Here is a 20,176-nt window from a genome sequence, read left to right on the forward strand (position 1 = left end):
CTTGGCCTGTACCCTGGACACAGGAGGCCACATAGTAGGCATGGCAGAAGAAGGCTGGGCATTGGAGACCTAGGTCTTTGGACCCCTGGGCCAGCAACGGCAGCCAGGGAGAGGCAGCACAGACCCTAGGGCAGCCTGATGGACAGCTCAGAGAGTGGCCAGGAGGGCAGCTGGGAGCCTTCAAACTCCAGCCCCCATTCCCTGCAACTGAGGACCCTGGGACTGGGACTTAGGTCAGCAGTCACTATGAGTAGTGAGTAGAGAGGACCGAGAGCTGCACCTGCCCAGGGAGGGTGTCGCACACCAAGCATTCAAAGGGATTAAGCAATAAGGAGCCCACTGGCCCAGAACCCAAGGAGGAACCAACCCTGGCCTCAGCTCAGGCTCTGGAGAGGCCAGGAGTCTCCCTTTGAGGAAAAGAAGGACCAGATCAGCTGACCAGAGGGAAGGCTTGGGAAATGACCACTGACTCTCATGTCTGACCCGGGCTCCAGAAACAGAGAGTGAGGAAGGGCTTTCAGCTGGAGTCGCGGTGGCTGAGGCCGCTCTTTCCTGGACGGTACAGAACCTGGCAGAGCCCCGTGCAGTTCCCCTACGTCCACCAGAGGGAGCCCGTCGCTCGCAAATCTCCCAATTTGGGCTGTATGGGCCGCCCCATCCTTGGCTTTTAGAAAGATTTTGGGAGTGAGGATGGGTGGGATTCTGGACTCCCAGAGCAGGTCATCAGGCAGTGATAAATAGTGTGCTAGTCTTGGGACTAGAGAAAAGTAGACTCTGCTGAAGGCAGCAAGGACTGTTCAGGCCAAACTTTTGGTGGGATGAAGCTATGCGGTGAGGCTAGGCGGCTGGGACAGAAGAAACAGTGAGTTTGGTGCAGACATGGGACATTAAGAAAGGCAGCCTGGGGCGCCTGGGTGGCTCAGTGGGTTAAGCCGCTGCCTTCGGCTCAGGTCATGATCTCGGGGTCCTGGGATCGAGTCCCGCGTCGGGCTCTCTGCTCAGCGGGGAGCCTGCTTCCTTCTCTCTCTCTCTGCCTGCCTCTCAGTGTACTTGTAATTTCTCTCTGTCAAATAAATAAATAAAATCTTTAAAAAAAAAAAAAAAAAGAAAGGCAGCCTGGACCCTACCTCCTGGCTCACACTCTTCCTGCTATTGTGCACAGGAGGAGACTGAGGCCCAGCAAGTTTGAATTACTTGCTCTGTATTAACGTGCCTGTCGTGTCTGGGTGGGGCTCAGCCTCTCACCTCCTTTCTAGAGTTTTTGAAGGGAGTAGTCCCCTCTGAGCAGGGCCAGAGCCTGAGTGGGCCTGGGAGCCTGATTCCAGCTCCATGTGTTGCCTGCTCTGCGGTCTTCTTGGCCCCTGGGCTGGACACCCCGCCCAGGCTCTGGGCCTTGAGGACATCTGCAGGACTGAGCTGCGCTGGGAAGCAGAACAGAGAGCAGCTGGTCAGTCTTGCCTCAAGAGACTGTGCACAGCAGGGGGGCGGGTGGCAACTGCAGCCGCAAGTTCCCTCCAACCAAGGCCTTGATCTGACCCTGGCAGCTGTCTGGGTACAGCTCAGTGAGGGACAGGCAGCCTGGGGCTTGAGCAGCCCAGGGAGGACACTCCACACTGTCCTTACTCCACAGGCTCCAACCCTTATGAAGGGCAAGCCTCCTGCCCCCCCAAAAAATGGGGCACCTGGCAGAAACCACAAATGAGGGTGGGGAAGACAAGGATGTAGAATGCCGTTCCACCACCAAGAGGTGTCCTGTGGTGTCCTGAGGAGGGACCTCCTCTCTCTTGCTCTTTTCTGTATCTCTGGAGCCCAGAATGGAGTCAGGCACAGTGACAACATTCAGTACACATGCAAATGAATGAATGAACGAAGGAACGAACAAACAGAATATTATGTGCAGGGAAACGTGGTGAATAAGGCATGGCCTCTGACCTCAGTAGGGCACAGTCAAAAAACACAAACTAGTAAATAAACAAGCTCACTTTGTGAGAAGTGCTATGTGGCCGAGGGACAGAACTGGGGATGGCTTTCTTGACATCAGGGACAAGGAAGGCCTCTCTGGGGAGATAACATGTGCTGAGACCTAACATGGATCAAGTTATGAGAAGTCTGGGAATCAGACATTCCTGGAGCAGGAATAACCAGTGCAAATGCCCTGCGCCAGGCCCAAGTTTCCCTTGGACACAGGGAGGCTGATGTGGCCGGTGAGCCAGGTGGACAGGGCAGAGGATGAAGCGAGAGGGGGCCTTGGGCTTGGAGCCTTCATTTCCTGGAACAGACAGCACTCAGCTCCCTGTGCTCGCTCGTGTGACCTAAGCCTTATGTCTTCTTGCTAGGCCCTTTTCCTGGCCTGTCTGGTTTATACCTCAGCCTCCATTACTCTGGCCCAAGCCAGACCTCTTGCTGGCCTTCCGGACCTGTGTACCCACCAGCCTCTGACAGTTCACTTCAAACACAGGAGGTCTCCACGCATTTTTAGACCTTCATCTCCTGCCCCTGGCACATCGTAAATGGCACCTCCCTGTGCTGGAGGGCTCAGGCCAGAACCTGGGGGATCCTTGCCTCCAACACCCATTCTGTCCTGGAATCTTGACACTTTAACCCATGTGTATTTTTTTGTTTTTAAGGATTTTATTTATTTATTCGAGAGAGAGAGAGAATAAGAGAGAGAAAGCATGAGCAGGGTGAGGGGCAAAGGAAAAAGTCAAGTACCCGCTGAGCAGGGAGCCCATGCAGGACTCGATCCCAGGACTCCATCCTGGGAGTCCAAGATCATGACCTGAGCTAAAAGGAGACAGACTGAGCCAACCAGGCACCCCTTCCCCATGTGATATCTTAAATGCACCTGTTTCTCTTCCACCTTGCCCTTCCCCCTTAATCCGGGTCTCCTGCCTCTGCAAATGTCACATCAGTGCTTTCCAGGAGCTTTTCTACCTCAAACCATCCTGTGGCTTCCTCAAATCGTAGCTCTGCACCTGGTCCACAGCCTGCCCACCCCCTTTGCCCATGCACCCTTAGCACTTTCCTGCACAAGGCCTCCCCATGCACCACTCCTGCCCCCTAACCTGTTCCCCATCTCCTCTCTCATCCTCCTGGCCCTTCCAGTCTCAGCTTCAATGCCACCTCCCTAGAGAAGCCCTCCCTGCTGTCAGGTCCCCCTGCCTTTGTGCTCAGGGTCCCATTATTCATAGATGGTCCTTAAGGAGTTGTGGATGGACACTTCAGTTAACAGCCCCATCCTCCCATCCCTTGCTACAGGTAGGTGTCTTGCAGACTTCCTAACAAAGAAAGTGGAAGCCTGAGAAGGAAGGAGGGCAGGGGAAGACAGGAGGGCGATAGGGGGTGGGGATCAGCAGAAACTGGGGTCCCAGGTTTCTTCCTTTGGATAAAGCAGTGTGTAAGTCAGCCCAAATGTGATCCAAGAACTCCCACATGGCCACGATGTTGGGGAACAGGAGTGGGTAGGGAGCGTGCCTGGCTTCTGTCCCCACCCATTTCTGACTACAGGGTAGATTTGGGCATTCCAGACAGAAGTGTCCCTCCTGAGGATTCTGTCCCCCTCCCTTCTGTCCCGCTTTCCCTTGCAGCTGGGAGTGCATGCATCTTTAGACTGCATTCAGGGGATGCCTGGGTGCAGTCGCTTGAACATCTGACTCTTGGTGTCTGCTCAGGTCAGGATCTCAGGATTATAAATTTGAGCTCCACATTGGGGTCTGCACTTAAGAGTCTCCTGGAGATTCTCTCTCCCTCATAAATCTTCACACACACCCCCCAAAAAAAACCAAAAAACAAGCTGCATTCAGGAAGGATAAAGGAGGCCCAGGATCACCCAGCTGGTTACATAAGTGGGAACAGAACCCCTGCTTTTACATCCTTAGTGAACAGACTGTCCCATTCTCAGCACCCCTAACAGCTAAGGTGTCAACCCTCGCTGACCCCCTAGAGAATGGGCATGATTCAGGAGCACGCTATGGAAGCTTGCGAGGGGCGGGGGGGGGGGGGGGTTGCAGGGTTCCACTTGTGAAGCTTACCTGCAAGCCCCAGGAGGCTTAGAGCGCTCTAGTAGGTCCTGCCCCCAAGGACTTGAACTCCTGTTAACCTTCACTTCCGTTAGCTTTCCCGACTCACTGCACACAACCAGCCGTCTGAAAATCCTAAGCGCTCATCTGTGATCTTCAACTGTGTTCAAGGGGTAGGCTGGCCGACCTCCCTAACCAAGGTCCACTTCTTTCTCCTTGAAAAGAGCTTGGGGATAGGGCAAGCCTATGTTCAGGCCCTGAAAATAAGTCCAGAGGGACAAGGTGCCACATGCCACCACCAGAGGGAGCCACAGTCACCAACTAATTAGATGAGGACCCAGGAGGAAAGGCTTAGGTTATGGGTAGCCCCATGGGCAGGTGGCTTATCTTCGGGTCTTGGCCATGTTCACACTTGGCCTGTGCCACCACCCACCCACCCCAACCCTGGGTGGGTGGGGTCTGTGTAACAACAGTGCCTCATGTAGCCCTAGCCCATTCCTGGGGATGCGGAACATTATCTTCCAGAGCACCCTGATCCACCTGACATCCAATACCACAGTCCTGGGAAATGGCTCTTGGTACAAATCAGTAGACCAACCCCCCGGAAGTGGCCTCCCCTTCACAATTCCTAATTCCAGTACCCTCCCGGCAGGTCTTAGTGGCCAGCCACAGCTCAGCTCTTGATCTCTCTGGCCACCTACCATGCTGCTCCCACCCATTCTTGACAACTGGGGGTCTTCAGCCCACTATCCCCAGGAAATCTAGCTGGGCTTGAATTCAAGATCCTTCCAATGCCCCCTCCTCCTGTCCTTGCCCCTACCACAGGTCATCTAGAGAAACTGAAATGCAGAAAAACCAGGCTTGAGACAGCTTTGTTAGAACAACTCAGCAAAATAAAATTCCGGTTTATTGTTGGACAACATTGTTTCACACATACATCAAACAGGCCAAAAAAAATAAACAGCAACTTCATAGACAAAAAAGGAAAAAAAGAAACCTTTTATCTTTGGCCTTTTTAACCATCTCATACAAACCAACTACTTATAGTACAGCTAAGTACATACACAAAAAAAGTTACTGGAATGCTCGGAATAAGATTGTTTTTTTGTTGTTGTTTTTGCTTTTTTTACAAGGTTTTTTTTCTCCTTTGAGATTATAATGAACATGGTCACACCACAAGTAAAGTCAGAAGTAGGACAGAGAACGCTCCGAAGGCTGATTTGGTCATCCGAGATCATTAAAAATGGCTGACCCCTAACAATATGTACAAAAATATAAAATGTAAATAAAAAATACAAACAAATTTTCCTTTTTAAAGTACTTTTAAGAAAAAAAGCAGGGCCTTGGAAGTTTTGGTTCTTTTTTCCTCCCCTGTTGCAAATTCACGTTGTGGTTTTGGTTGGGTGGCGGAGAGCGTGTGTCATCTGCGGATGGCACTGCCTGCGCTGGGCAGGCGGGCGGGACTCTCTACTCGAAGGTGACCACGTTTAGATTCTGAGACGGGAAGTGGAGGGTGAATAGGTCACGGTGGCCTTTTTTTTTTTGTTAAGTTTAACTTTTCCTTTTTTGCTGTCTAGTCATCCTCATCAGTCTTCTGCTTCTTGGTGTCAACATCATCATCCTGCACAGAGAAAGATGGTCAAGGTCCTGCAAGCACACACCGGGCCCACCCCCACTTCTACAGGAACGAGGCAAGGGCCAGGCACTGGCTGCTCCAGAGGCTTCCAGAGCTCTGAGAAGACAGGCCTAGCTTCCTTTCTGTTCCTGCTCAAGATAAGGGAGCCTTTCAGGACTGCACAGTGGGAACGAGCCCCTCTGGCTATCATGTCTCAGGTCCCAACCCCCGACCAAAGCCAGAACCCACCTCATCATCTTCAGCTGCCCGTTTGCCCGTAGCTGCCTCAGCCTCTTCATCTTCATCTCCATCCTCTTCTTCACCTGCAGAATCAAACCCCAGGGTAAACCACATTGCCTTCCCTCAAACACCAGGAAGCATCCTGATACCCTAACCCACCCAGCGACAACCTGAACTTGGGTGGAGACAGAAGAACACCGCAGCTCCTCAGAGAAACTTCCCAGTGAAAAGATTCTCCAGGGAAGAAAAACATCCCTGATCCCTGCTGCCTGACAAACCAGGCAGCCAAGGGCACCTTGCTACCTCCATGCAGGCACTGGTCTCCAGAGAAGGAAAGAGCAACAGACCAGTGTGTGGAAGGCACCAGCGGGAGCGTGCATATGTGGGGGCAGGGCTTCACTTCGCTAACCTAAAACCAGCAAAGTCCTAGCCCCGCTGTACCAACCCAGCTGTAGGTGAGCCACTGGTCCCCAACCCCAGGACCCAACTCCTGTCCCTTTGCTGGACAAGGCCAGGGAAAGGTACCCCCTAACAGGAGAGACAAACAAGGCTACTCACCATCACCTTCCTCTTCTTCCTCCTCCTCCTCCCCACCTTCTTCCTCTTCTTCATCTACCTCATTGTCGGCCTCCTGCTCCCCATTTTCCTCATTCTCCAAATGAGAAAACATACCAAGTTGTTAATGAGAACAGATCACCACTCCTGGGCAATCCCGGCTCTTCCCCCCACAGCCCACCCAATGCACATGCAGCCCAAGACCAGGCAAGAGACTTCAACTCCTCTTCCTAAAGCTCCACCAGGAGACCACGATGCAGGAACTAGCCAAGGGCTCAGCCTTCTCGCTCACCCCAGACTAAGCCCAAGCTGGAGCGAGAGAACTTCCTGGCCAGGAGCGGCTAGGTATCATGGGCAAGGCAGACACTCACAGCGTTCCCATTAGCAGGTGCGTCTCTTCCATTCTCTGTCTCCTCCACAACTTCCTTCTTCTCCTTTAAGTCCTTCAAAAAGTAAGAGGGAACTAGTAAGTCTTTTAAGAAACGCGGGGCTGGCAAAGAGGCCCAGAACTCAGGGGCTATTGAATACAGCGCTGATCGGGATGTCCTAACAGCCCCATGTTACACTTGGAAACACGGGAAGGAAGGGCTCCAGGACAGCCAGCAAGTCTGTGGTCAGGGTTTCCTCCAATTTCTCAACCCTTAAAAAACACATCAAGAGTCCCCTACAGTTGTTCCCACTGCCCCTTACTCATACTTCTTAAGACAAGAGCCATGTGGCACAGCCTTAAACCCGTCCGGCCGGGCAGACGAGCCAGAGAACACTTCACTCACACACCCATCACGGACTGGTTTCCAACCAGAGGGAGCTCCGCCTCTCACAAATCCTTCTTGGAAGACAGCAGGTATGTGCCATAAATAAATAAGGTAATGGAGGGAGGACCCGGGCAGGGAATGGAAGGGAGGGAACTGGCAGAACCCGGGAGGTCGGTTCAAGTCCTCCCCGCCGAGCTAAACACCAATCAAGCCCACGGCAGCCCTGCTCTTTAAAAAACCCAAACCCACCAGTCCCCTAGCTGTGACAGCTGTCCCAGGAGGTCACAGGTCTTGGCGGGGGGAACGTGCCCGGGCTTAAGAGACTGACCCTCCTTCAGGAAGGGAGCCGCCCCGCGCGCCCCATCTCAGCGACCGTCAGACCACACCTCGAGGAGCGGACCCAGTCCGCTTTCCAAAGGGCAGCGCCACCGCGAGCGCCCCGAAGCCCCGTAACTTTTTCCGCCTGGCCCTGCCGACCCTGCAGCCAACACGAACAGGCGTCGAGCCAGACACAGCTCGGACTCCGTCCAGTGAGCGGCCTGGGGCACCTGTCGGCCCCATTACCACCCGCAGCCAAGCCGCGAACCCCGGTGCCGCCCGCTCCCGCCCCCTGGCGGCCGAAGCCCCGGGGAGCGGGTGGGGGCGGGGAGAACGCGGCGCGCAGGCGCGTAGCCCCCGCCCGGCGGGCTTTGCGCGCGGGCCTCGGCACGCACCGCGCGCGCGGAGCACGTGGCCCAGGGCCGCCGAGTGCGCCCCTGACCCTGAAGACCCGGAGCCTGCCGGCTGCGCTGGCCCCACCGCCGGGCGAGGTGCTCGCCAGTCTTTCCTGGGGCTTCTTGACACCCCCACAGAAGGCCTCGATGCGTGGGCCTGCCTCTCGGCATTTGGCGGGCAAAGTCCCGCGGGAGACTGCCCCGAAGTCCATGGGGCTTTTTCAGCCCCGCAGCCTGAGGCCGTCGGGGACGCGCTCCACGGGGCTATTTATTGCTGCCGGCGGGAAATCACCTTGGGAGGGAAGCGAACGCGGACGTCCGCACTAGGAAGGGCCGACCCTCCCCCCACTCAACTAGTTCCCGGGCTTGGTCCGGAGGGGGGGCCCGCTGGAGCCCTTGCGGAGATTCCAGTCGCCAGCTCCACTCCGCCGAGGAAGTCACCCCTGGGAGAAAGCCAGAGGTGACGCCAGGGGCATAGAGGTTAAGGAGACACCAAGGTGACTCCTGTCCGTCCCCGAAGAGGCACGAGGGGCGCAGAAAGAGCCGATCTGCCTTTAAGTGCCGCGCTCCGGGCGAGAGCGGAACGAAGACGCTCCCCGCGCTGGCCGCGAGAACGACCCGGTGCGCAGAACGGGGGCTGCGCCAAACGCGCAGGATTTCAAAACCGAGGGCAGCGACTCCGCAACACCAGGCCCCGACAACCTCCAGCGCCCGGCTCGACCCCACAACCGGCCAGCCACGGTCACAGCTTTTGTTCGTCCGCGTTGTCTCCGGAGCAGCGGCGCACACGGTGCTCCCGGGCAGCCGCGGGGGGCGCCCATCGTCGCCCCGGCGCGCCGTTCCTTCACTTTCCGTTTCCTCACCAACGGCGCGTGGGCTCGCCTCCTCCACAGCCAAACCCGGTACCGCTGTAAATTACTTAAGCTAGGCGGCTGCTCCCGGCGCGCTCTCCCCGGAGTACGCCTACCCCCGCCCTCCCTGAGGGCTCCCAGTGCAGAGAAGACCTTCACACCTCCGCGGAGACAATCGACGTCCCGGCCCGCCGACCCGCTGCCCGATTCCACCTTATCAGCGCTTAGTCCAGATAAACCACCTCGGACCCACCGCAAGGCGCGAAACGAGGCGGCCCGGCTCTGAACAAAGAGGAGCGCCGCCGGCGGGCGCTCGTTGCGGAGCCGCCGCTTCCCGCAGCCGCCCCGCGCCAGCACACGCGCCCCCCCAGCACTTCCGATTCCAAACGCGCTTGAGTTTCAAAGTTATTTCCGTGCGCCCTGCGGGCTGACGACCCTCGGCCGGCCCCTCTCCTCCCGCCACCTTTCAGACGACTCACAAACAAGTTTCAGGAGCCGTAAAACACCCGCCCCCCGAGCCCCTCAGCCCCCGCCCCTCGGGGGCCCCGCGGGCGCCCGGCCCACTCCCCGACGGGCATCACGCCTGCCGCTGCGCTTCCCGCCCCCTCCCCCGCACACAAAAGAGTGAGCTGCCTGGGGGCCTAGGCCGGGGGCGAGAGATCTCTCCGCCCGAAGAAGAGACACGAGCCGCCGTGCGCGCGCCAAACACCGCTCCGGCGGCAGCAGCGCGCGGACCCCGAAGGGGCGGGCGGCGTCCAACCTCACCTTGGTGGTGATCTCGGAGCTGGTGTCCACGGCCGCGTCTGACATGATGGGGCACGCCGGTGATCCGATGCAGCGGATTAAAAAGAAAGCAAGAGTTCGAGGACTCTGGCGAGAAAGCTACCGGAGTCCGCGGTGGCGGAGGAGGCGCGCGGCGGAGGTGGTTGCGGCGAACGAAGAGCTGGACACACGAACAATGCAAAGATGGCTTTTCAGAGCAGCCAGTGGGGAACTCACGCGGCGCCAGAACCTTTAATATAGATTAGTGGGCGGCGCTCAGCCTCCTCTGCCCGAGTGCTATTGGCTGAGCGCAGGGAGCGGGCGCTCGCTCATTGGCTCGATTCCGAACAATGGGCAAGCGTGCTTAAAGCGGCAGTGCCTTGGTGCGTCCCGCGCTGCGCAGTCGCCGACCGCACTGTCATTCAGGGCTCTAGTTTGCCGGGTCTCCGCGGCGCCGGCGCCGCGGGGGAGGGGCGCACGAGCGCGCTCTAGGCGCGCGCTCCCGCCGCTGTTTTGCTGGGGCTGCTGACGCAGAAAGCCAAAGCGCGGCAAAGCCGCCCGCCCAGCCCCCAGTCCTCCCCTCCCCGCTGCTGCTCGGAAGGAGGAGGAGGGAAGAGGAGGCGGTGGCCGGCTCGCACGACGGCTGCCAGCGAGGGGGAGGGGAGGCCGGGTGCTGGGCTGCGCTTGCCCGGGGCGGTACCCTGTGCGGTGCTCGAGGAGGTGCCCGCCCTGGGGCACCTTTCGACCGAGAATTGTCCCCGTGCAAGTGGGTCGAAGCCCTGCGACGAGCAATGAGGCGGTGAGGCCGAGACTCGCGCTCCTGGGCCGCCCCGTCTGTACTTCGTCCACACCCTGTGCCCGGCCCCAAGTGCCCCAGGTCTTTGCAGGGGTGACCCCGTTGCCCACCACGAGCCCCAGCGTTGGCCGCATGAGCCAGCCGACAGCCGGGCTCCGTGCCAAGCACACACACACACTCTGAGATTCATGCTTCGAGGGGACTCGCGGGCGGGTGTTAGCTCCTGCCTTCGAGAGGATAGCCCCTTGGGCGTCGCACCACACAGAAGTCTCCGCACTCCAGGGGTTTGGACGGCGCCTACCCCGACTGGCCACTGCCGTCGCGACAGCTTCAGGGAGCTCCTTTCAGGGCCCGGCCATCTAATATATCTTTTCTCTCACCCCACTTAAGGGACTGCGAGGGGCACATAAACTTACATACTGAGAGTTTACTGGGGTAAATAATCGCCCCCTTAGACCAGTTTGTCTAGTCCTTGGGGACTCCTTGAAGTTTGGGACGCCATTTAGAGGACCACGCGGAGCCCTGAGAAGGGAACCATCAAGTCGCCACACTCAAGATGGCGTTGGGCTCAGCAAGCGTGGTGTGACGTGGCGATCCGATCACGCAAACGACCTGAAGACCACAGGTTACAAGCTCCTTATCGCCACCGCATTTGACTGTCGAACTCAGAAAGTAGCTGTGTGGGAAGAAGGATTAGAATAGGTGGGGAAATGTTCCAGAAAGAAAATAAATGTGCCGCACTCAACATGGCGACAGATAGCGTTCATCCCTGTGTGGCCAGAAGGGGGCGCCCGACACGGAAGGCGGGACTCCGGAGAAACGGGCGCGCACTGGCTGCGAGTGGCGGGCGAACACAAAGTTGACGCTTTGCGTCCTGCCATTGGCAGGTTCCACTGTCTGTCTCTTGGGGCCGCGGATCTGGGAGTGGAGAAAACCCGGAGTCTGAAATCGTGGAGGAGGGACGTATGCCAAGTCCCGTAGAGGTTCAAGCGAGGAACGGGAGGAGGGATTACGGCGCCCTTCTTGGTTCTCTTGGGTCAGGGGCTCGCTGACCCCGTTCTCACTGCAAGACTCCCTTTTCTGAGCTTACCACGCACTCGCCCGGCTGCCTCCTCTGGCCCCGGACTCCAGTGCCCGGCCCGGGGGAGGCGCGGAGTGCCGGGACGCCACCTGGGTCTGGGCCCCCTCCCCCTTCCCCTGGCCCGCACGCGTCAGGCCCGCATTCTGGTTCACATCTTTCAGTCTGGCCTTTGGGGCTTTCCCGATCGGCTTGTCCTCTGGGAGGAGAAAAGCCCAGGCTCCATGTCCTGTGGCCGGAAGAAACGAGGACAGGTGTGGAACAGGGCGGGAGAGCCGCGCCACCTCCTGTTGCTTGGCGATCGCGATCCCGTCCCGGTTACGCTGCGGCGGTGGCGGAGGGGGCGGCCGCCGATCTCAGTCGTGCCCCCAGGTACCCCCATGGCTGGAAGTGGGATTTTCCCCAGGGTGGGCGCTCGCCAATCCTAGGCACCCACAGTGGTGTCCCCGGACCACGCGTCCCAAGTCTTTGTTCGGTCCCCTCCTTCCCCTGGCCAGTTGCCTTCATTGCGGCGCAGACGTGGGGCCTCCTTTCGACCCAAAGCGGGAGAAGGCTCGTTGGCCGCTGCCGCTGTGCTCCCTCCTTTGTGCCATAATTTTCCGAGAATTGGAGTGATTGGGCGGCGTGGTAGATGAGGCAGGACAGCGCCTTCTACCTGCCATGCATCCATTAATCTCTGGTTACCCTAGAAGGGATTGTTCAGTCCGCAAAACCCGGATGCTCCCGAGAGCTTGGTCTTTGCCACATCTAAGCGATTGAGGCTTCTTCCCTCCCTGGATGGTGGCTTTGGGCTGTCGTCTCTGTGTCCAAGCTGAAAGCTGAACTTGACCCGGATTTTGGCTCAGGCGGGGGTGGGGGTGTGTGGGGAGAGGGCTCGCACAGGAGCCAGCATCCGGGAGGAGCTGGGTGAACGTGAATTTCCCTCGAAGAACTGCTTTGCCTGACCCTGTCCCCAGGCAATTGGCTTTGCTAGAAGTGGTAAGGATGGCTCATCCCCACCTGATTCAGGAGCCAGTATTTACATTCACCAAGTGTTCACTGGATGCCTGCTGTGCGTAGGGCAGTGAATCTTTGGCTCGTGCTTCAAACATTTTCATTTATCCCCTCTGCCTTGCAAGGTAGACAGGACAATTATAGGGTTGAATCATATGAAACTGATGTTTTTGTAGGTCAAAACCAATTGAAAATCAGCAAATTAGTACGTTCAACCCCTAATATGATAACCCTTTACTTGTAACAAGTCCGAGAAGCCGACCAAGGGATTATTGCAGGGAACTTGAAGTAACCAAGTGAATCAGTTACCAGGCTGGGGCTAAAATCATAAAATGGAGGACTCTGTTTTGTTAAATGAGTCTTGTAACAGAACGGGCCTCCTTGGATCTCTTTGGGCTCATAGAGGATAGAGTTCTTCAGGCTATCAAGAGTCTCCTCCCTCAAGGAACAGGTAACTCACATCATCTTTGCTGTTTCTAAATGGGCTGTTCTTTCTGTCCTCTGTCACTTCCACTCACCCAGTGCATCTCTGTCCTTTCCTGCTTCTGTGTCCTTTCAAACCCCCCAAGACAAGCTGGTATGCCCCCATTAGGCCACATTTCCTGGTGCAGGTCGAGGTGCGGTGCAGTAGGCTTATGTTAGAGCTGCTCTAAGAAGGGAGGGGTGGGGTTGAGGGTTGTGGTGGCAAATGTCCTCCAGGCAAGTTTCAATTTAGGGACTTTGTATGAGAACACCTCTGGCTTGCCGACCCATTCTCCAGCTGGGACCACAGGCCACTCCCCACCAGGCCTGAGTCACACATTTATGTCACCTACCAGGCCATGTAGGCACTTAAGTTTGCAACATGTGCTCCTAAGCCATTTCCAACATATCCCTAATTGCTTGTCTCACAATTCTGCTTGATTCCCAAAAGACCAAAAAGGATATAAATGCTGGTAAAGCTGCTTGGGTTCATAGCCCAGTCATGCCACACACTAGCTGTGTTGACCTGGGCAAGTTACTCCCTCACCTCTAAAGAATGGAGACAACAATGACAGGGCCCACCTTCCAGGGTTAGAGTGGGCACTGAACTAGTTAATATTCAGAAAGTGCTTGAAACCATGTCTGGCACATCCAGGAACACCATCGGTGTTCTCGGGACCCCATTTTCCAGCTGCTCTCTGTACCTCCATGAGTTAGTTTCAATGTATGTGGGTCTCTGGGCAAAGGAACAATGTCTTCAGCAAACTCTTCCCATATTCAGTGGGAAATAAGGGCACCAGCCTTGCTGAGTTTCTGGTGCCCGACATGCTTGGCAGCCCTTGTGGCCTCAGAGGAATGACAGAGTCTGGGAAGCAGCCTGAGTGGAGCAGGCCTCAAAAAAATCCCGCCTTCCCGCCCTTCAGAAACCCAGGCGTTTCAGGCTGTGGTTTCCTTGCCTGGGTATAAGCGGCTGGGGAGCTGCCAGGGGCCTTTCAACCCTCCCGCCTTGCCGAGCCCGGATGGGATTGTGTAAGAGCCCCCTCCCTGCCCCCATGCCTGCTCCCTTGTGCAGCACGTCTGGGCCTGCCCGTTCTCCCGGGGAGCTATGCCAGAAGGCCCTGCTACCAGCACAGGTCTGGCAGCCCCAAGAGGCTCCTGCCAGGCAGGGAAAGGATGGGGGGACATCTCCTGACATTTGGGGCCTGGCCCCAAACTTATGCCAAACCGGAGCTCTGGTTGGAGACCAGATAGGGAGGCCAGGGGAGGAGTGTATGCCGTGTCCATGGCCACTGCTGCCCCCTGAGCACACTCGTGCCATGGTGCCAGTGCTGGACCCCCTGTGCATGTGCCCCCTGTGGTGTTTCTAGAACCTTCTGCCCCCCTCCTGCCATTGCCTGGCCCCGCTTCCCCACATCCATCCATGTGTGTGTGCGCCTGTCTGCAGACCTCAAGTTCCGTGGGCTCCGTGGGTGTTTTGCTTAAGCTCTGGTTACCGTGTGTGAGCACATGGGCCGAGCATCCCACTGGCAGATGAAGGTGCTGGTGGGTAAGGGGTGGAGCACGTGCCTGGGCACACATCGGTCGCCCTGCCCATGAAGGCCTGTGGGGGTGGAGCATCCAAGGAAAGTTTAAATAACTCTGTGCCATGAGGAGACCCTGAACTGGGCAGCTCCACACCTGTCCCTTCTTGCCACCTGGCCCCACACGGGAACCTAGCAAGACGGGAACCTCCAGTGGGCCCTGGATGAGGGTCTTTGTGGCCCTGCGAGGCCAGAGCCCCAGGCCACATAAGGTTGAAGTGGGGAGAGGCAGGCTCTTTAACTTCCTGAAGTGTCTGCTTTCCTCCTCGCTGTCAACCTCAAATCAGTCTTTCCTTCACCCTAGCAGAGAAGCCCCCTCCAGTCCTATTGTGGGGGGAGAAGGTGTAAAATACAGAGGACACACCCCCAACCAGAATTTGCTCACTCCCTCACAGCAAAAGGGAGTATAGACAGGGTGACCAGTTGTCCCAGTTGCTGCAGGACATAGAACTCTCGGTGCTACAACCAGGAAACCCCCAGGTGCCCTGGGATAAGTTGGTCACCCTGGTCCAATCCTTCTTCACAAGCTGGGAAGAATTCCATTTCTTTTTTTTTTTTTTTTTAAAGATTTTATTTATTTATTTGACAGAGAGAAATCACAAGTAGGCAGAGAGGCAGGCAGAGAGAGAGAGGAGGAAGCAGGCTCCCCGCTGAGCAGAGAGCCCGATGCGGGACTCGATCCCAGGACCCTGAGATCATGACCTGAGCCGAAGGCAGCGGCTTAACCCACTGAGCCACCCAGGCGCCCCAAGAATTCCATTTCTGAAGAAATCTATAAAACACCACCAAGAAGGGTCCTGTGGCCTTTGATCCAAAAACAGCCTCCCCCCTTGGAGTCTGCTTGTCTTTGCCACAGGCAACCCAGGGTGACTCTGGGAGCATTTGGCTTGCACATGGCAGAGCAGAAGGATTGAGGGGCTTAGCAAAGATCACAGAGGAAGCTGGCGGTGCGGGGATCAGGACCTCCCGTACCCTCCCAGGAGGGCTCTCAGCTGCCACGTGCAGGAAGGGCTGCTACACAGTAACAGTTGTGAGCAGGGGAATCTTTCTAGATCCAGGTGGGAGCCAGGCTCTCTAAAACAGGGGGATATTTCTTAGACTCCTTTCAAAAGGACGGTCTCCTCCAAGAAGATTTCTGCGAGTCTCACAGGGGAGAAAAAACAAGAATCTCCCTTGGACAATTCTGTAGGAAAATCTCAAAGCAGGATGAAGCTTTACCCCAAAACCCAAACCTCCCCAGAGAAGGGATGGTGGTAGTCCCTTTTCCAGGCAACTGCGAGCTCCTCACACATTTAAAGCCTGAGAGGAGGGGCCCCCAGGTGGCTTAGATGGTTAAGTAACCGGATCTTGATTTCAGCTCAGTTCATGATCTCAGTGTCTTGAGATCCAGCCCTGCATCGTGCTCCACACTGAGCAGGGAGCCTGCTTCAGATTCCCTCTCTCCCTCTCCCTCTGCCCCACCCCCACTCTTGCACTCTCACACTCCTTCTCAAAGAAAGAAAGAAGAAAAGAAAGTCGGAGAGGAAAGAGTTCACACACGCAAACCAAGAGCCACCTCAGCGCTTTCCCCAGCTGTAGCACATTCTCGACTGCCGTGTTGGGGCTGGGCCTTGCTTGTGCTATGACCGTTCACTGGTTCTGAGCAGCAGCTTTTCCCAGGTTCTGCCATCTCTTGCCACTGAGGCACTTTAAGACTATTTACCTCAAAAGCATCAGCCAGACACCTACTGGTACACTTGGCTCCTGGCAAGGTCTCAGTCTTCCCCATTGCTAGACTGAGAGAGCATGGCCCATCTCCCAGGAAGAAAACAATATGGCCACCTGTCCCTGCTCCTGGGCTGTTCACAGGGCCACAGCACTCTGAGTTGCAAAGTCCTTGGCCAAGACGTGGTTTTGAGACCCCCAAAGTATTTCTCACCTTGGTGGTAATCAGTCTTGGGCCTATATGTGATCTGTTGGAGGCCTACCTCAATCAAGATTTGCAGGATGAGAACACGTATTCCAGAATGTTCTTCAGAAGTCACTACTACTATAAAGGCTGAATTTGGATTCAGGGACATTCCTGTTAGAAAGTAAAATGTATTCTGAATACCTGCAGAAATAAATAAGAGGGAAATTAGAAATTAATGATTAATGTTAAAAAGTGAGAAACTACATGAAATGAAGCAGCTCTCAAAGCGGGAAGGGACAAGCATTAAGAAACATCCTTAACCAAGAACCCTGGTTTCTGGTTTCTCAGAGCTCTCAGCCACACGGATGGCTGTGGTCAGCAGCCATGCGGCTTCTCCATGCCGGCTTTTCTGCAATCCCAGGCTCTTCCTCTGGAGCCACCAGTAGGAGTTAGGAGAGCAAGGATTGCAGGGAAGGGCTCCTAGGCTTGACTGATACTACTAGCCCATGACCTGGGCTAAAATGAGAGGGGACCTCTGAGCCTAGCCAGTCACCTAAGCACCTGGCTCCCGTTCCATGCCATGAGCTGGTGGTGGCAGGGCAGTCATGTTGGGCCCCAAATCAGCATGGCCCTGGGCCTTGTATTTCCAGTTCTACTTCCTCAAGAAATGACCGTTCAGTTGCTCTGAATGAAATGGAATTGGGCCCAACATTCCACTGAGCCCCCATCCCAGGATGCTGACACCTGCTCCATGCCAGAGGAGAAGAGAAAAATTGAACACACTTCAAGCAGCGATGGCAAGCACCACCACCACCACCCACCCACCCCCCGCCCAGATGGAGAAGATGGAAAAGAGCCTCATTCTACAGATGGAGGCACTGGGACCCAGAACGGGAGGCTGATTTGCCAGCAAAGTGGCCCCTGGCCAGGAACAGAGCCCCCTTGGCCCTGGCTGCCAGGGCTCCATTCCACCCACTCACCCTCCCTCTCACTGAATGACTGGGGCCGGCTGACACCGGCTCTGAAAACTCAGGAGACCAGGGCATACCAGCATGGTTAGGGGGTATATCCTGGGGCAAGTGGGGCTTGGCAGGAGCCTGAAGTCAGGGTAAGATGTGAGGCCGAGAGCAAGAGTGAGACGTTTGGCAGCTCCAGCGTGTAATCCAGCCAGGCGAGAGCGTGAAGGAGAAAGTGCAGCAGGAGGGGCACTGGGCAGGGGGGTTCTTTGGAAATCCAGCTTGCCCCCACCGAACAGAGGCATTCCAAGTGTGCCCTTCCACTTCGTTACACGGCTGGAGCCTCACAGCCCTGCCCCTTCGGGGGCACAGCAAGGGACCATAGTCACAGCCCCAGCACATCAGAGGTGGGAGAGGAGAGAGGTCCCATGAGAATGGCAACTCTTGCTTCTCTGAACAAACTCTGGGCCAGACGGTGTTCTGAGTTCTAGACATGATAACTTATTCAATACTGTGAGGCTTGTGGTTAACCCACCTTGTGAAAGGGGAAACCGAGGCACGGAGCAGGCAGGGGCGGCCCAAAGGAAGTGGCAGAGCTGGGATTTGGAACCGGGCTGGGCTCCAGAGCTCTAGAGGCACATGCAGCCCCATGGCTCTCCGAGGGAAAACTTGCTGGTCCACAGTGCCCCTCCCGCCATCAGCCTCTGCCCAGCCCTCCTTCTCAAATGTCAGGGACAGGATCTTGGGGTTTCCTCTCTTGATCGGTAAGGGGTTTATTTTCACCGACTGAGGCTCTTATCTCCCAACTGGTGCCTCTCAGGTTGTAGGAATTGCAGGAGAAGTCCTCCCCAGATCAGTGATTTCTGGTTGTAGGGCAAGACTTTTTCCGGGGTGACCTGGAGATCTGGTGGAGGTGGGGTTGCAAGTGTTTGCTGCCAAGGGCTCACCAGAAAATCAGCCTGCTAACACCCAAGTGTTCCTAGGCTGTTCCACTGAATTTCTCCATGACATCAGCAGAAAACGGGTAACATCTGTCTTGAACATTTCTCCAGGCTACTGTTCACCGTGGCCTGACACTGGGCTCTGGAACTACAACGCTGTGTACAATGTTTTTTATAGCGACCCACAGGACAGACTTCTCTCTGGCCTCAGCGCTAGCAGGACACAGTAGGACAGTGTGGCCTGACGGTTAAGAGTGTAAACTCCGGGTCTCCCCTTCCTGTCCCCCTGGGGAGGTAAGAGCTCATTGGATCAGGGTTCCCCACCTACCTCTGTGGCTCAGTGTGGGTCAATAATTCTCGGTTTTCTCACCTGTAAAATGGTAATCAGTAACGACCTCCTAAACGTCTCCTGAATAGTGTGTTTCATTCTATCATTACAGACCCTCCTTGTCTTATACCAAATCACATTTCCCTCTCTGTCTGGGCTGCGGAAAGGTCAGCACCCAGCTCGACGGCACTTCTGAGTTGGGTGCTACTTCCCATAGCCCAACTTCTTCCATGATTCCTTTTCTGTTGGTCTTTAGGTAGTTCAATAAACTTTAGAACTGAGGCCTGAATTAAAGTGATAATTAATTAAACAGCCGGAGCCCTTTATACCCAAAACACTTTCTCACAGGTCATGCTATGTAGGCCTTGCTCCCATCCAGGGAGGTGCCCCATTTTATAGAAGAAGAAATGGAGGCCCCAGAGGGTGCTGATGGGGTAGAGAAACATTGTCCAGATCTGCCCCAGCTGCCCAGCACTGGCCTCCCTTTGCCCCTGTGCTGGCTTCTTCCCAGCCCTTCCCAGCATCCGTACCCCAATATGGCTTGGTGATTCTGCCCCTCCCTGACTCTTCACTTCCACCCCTCCTTCCGTTTCCTGTTACCATCTCTTGTCCTCTGGGGGGAATTTCCAAGAGATGGTCAAGTTCAGCATGTTATTAAGGTTGAGTGAAGGGCACCTGGGTGGCTCAGTTGGTTAAGCAACTGCTTTCGGCTCAGGTCATGATCCCAGAGTCCCGGGATCAAGTCCTACATCAGGCTCCTAGCTCCAAGAGGAGTCTGTTTCTCCCTCTGACCCCCTCCCCTCTCATACTCTCTCTCACTGCCTCTCTCTCAAATAAATAGATCTTAAAAAAGAAAGAATGATTGAAAAACCAGCCTCTCCATGACCCTCTTCATGGCATTTACACAAATAATTCAGATTGGGCTCTCCCAAGTGCTACTATGCTTTTCAGCCTGAAGGAGGTGTGGCATCAAATACTCCCAGAACTGAGCCACAGGAGCTCAGAATGCAGCCTCCCTGTCCATTTCCTGGGACCATCAGCATTCCACTGTTGGGCCTGGGCTGGTCCCTCAGAGAACCCAAAGGTGGGCTGGGAAGAGTGACTGCCCAGCCCAGCACCCCCTCACTCCCTGAATGGACTCCCTGGGGAAAACCCAAGACCCCGGAGGGGGGTGCTCACAAATCCCCAGTAAAATGCGGAAAGGACCCTTTTTTCAAACCCAGCTGCCCTCAAAGGCTTGGAGCCTCTGAGTCCAGCCAAGCACCTGAAGCTCCGATGGGCTGACATGGGTTGGGGGCGGAGCTGGGGTCAAGGTGGAGAGAGCTGAATCGCTCTGCAGAATACGGGGGCATTTGAGCTTTTCCAGGACACTGGGCACCAGTCCTTTTGCTCCCATCTCAATGACAGAGCAACCACGACTTAGACCATATTGATAACTTTTATTGTTATTACTTGACGGCGATTTCCCTTCTTGGTGTTCAGAGCTCCTGGCTGACGTCTTTTTTTTTTTTTTTTAAAGATTTTATTTATTTATTTGACAGATCACAAGTAGGCAGAGAAGCAGGCAGGGAGAGAGGGGGAAGCAGGCTCCCTCTTGAGCAGAAAGCCTGATGCCGGGCTCGATCCCAGGACCCTGGGATC

General features: G+C 55.8%; 1 protein-coding gene across 1 annotated transcript; it reads right to left on the reverse strand.

Annotated features, from left to right (window-relative positions):
- Window positions 1-4,890: 4,890 nt before the first annotated feature.
- On the reverse strand, window positions 4,891-9,736 carry PTMA (prothymosin alpha). The gene is made up of 5 exons (XM_059167717.1): window positions 9,514-9,736; window positions 6,801-6,872; window positions 6,433-6,526; window positions 5,884-5,957; window positions 4,891-5,640 (listed from the first exon to the last, which is right to left on the reverse strand). Exons 1-5 carry the CDS (start codon window positions 9,556-9,558, stop codon window positions 5,593-5,595), a joined length of 333 nt encoding a protein of 110 aa, XP_059023700.1. The 5' UTR covers window positions 9,559-9,736; the 3' UTR covers window positions 4,891-5,592.
- Between the last annotated feature and the right edge of the window lie 10,440 nt (window positions 9,737-20,176).

The sequence above is a fragment of the Mustela lutreola genome, chromosome 3 (assembly GCF_030435805.1).
Source record: "Mustela lutreola isolate mMusLut2 chromosome 3, mMusLut2.pri, whole genome shotgun sequence".
NCBI classification, from domain to species: Eukaryota; Metazoa; Chordata; class Mammalia; order Carnivora; family Mustelidae; genus Mustela; species Mustela lutreola.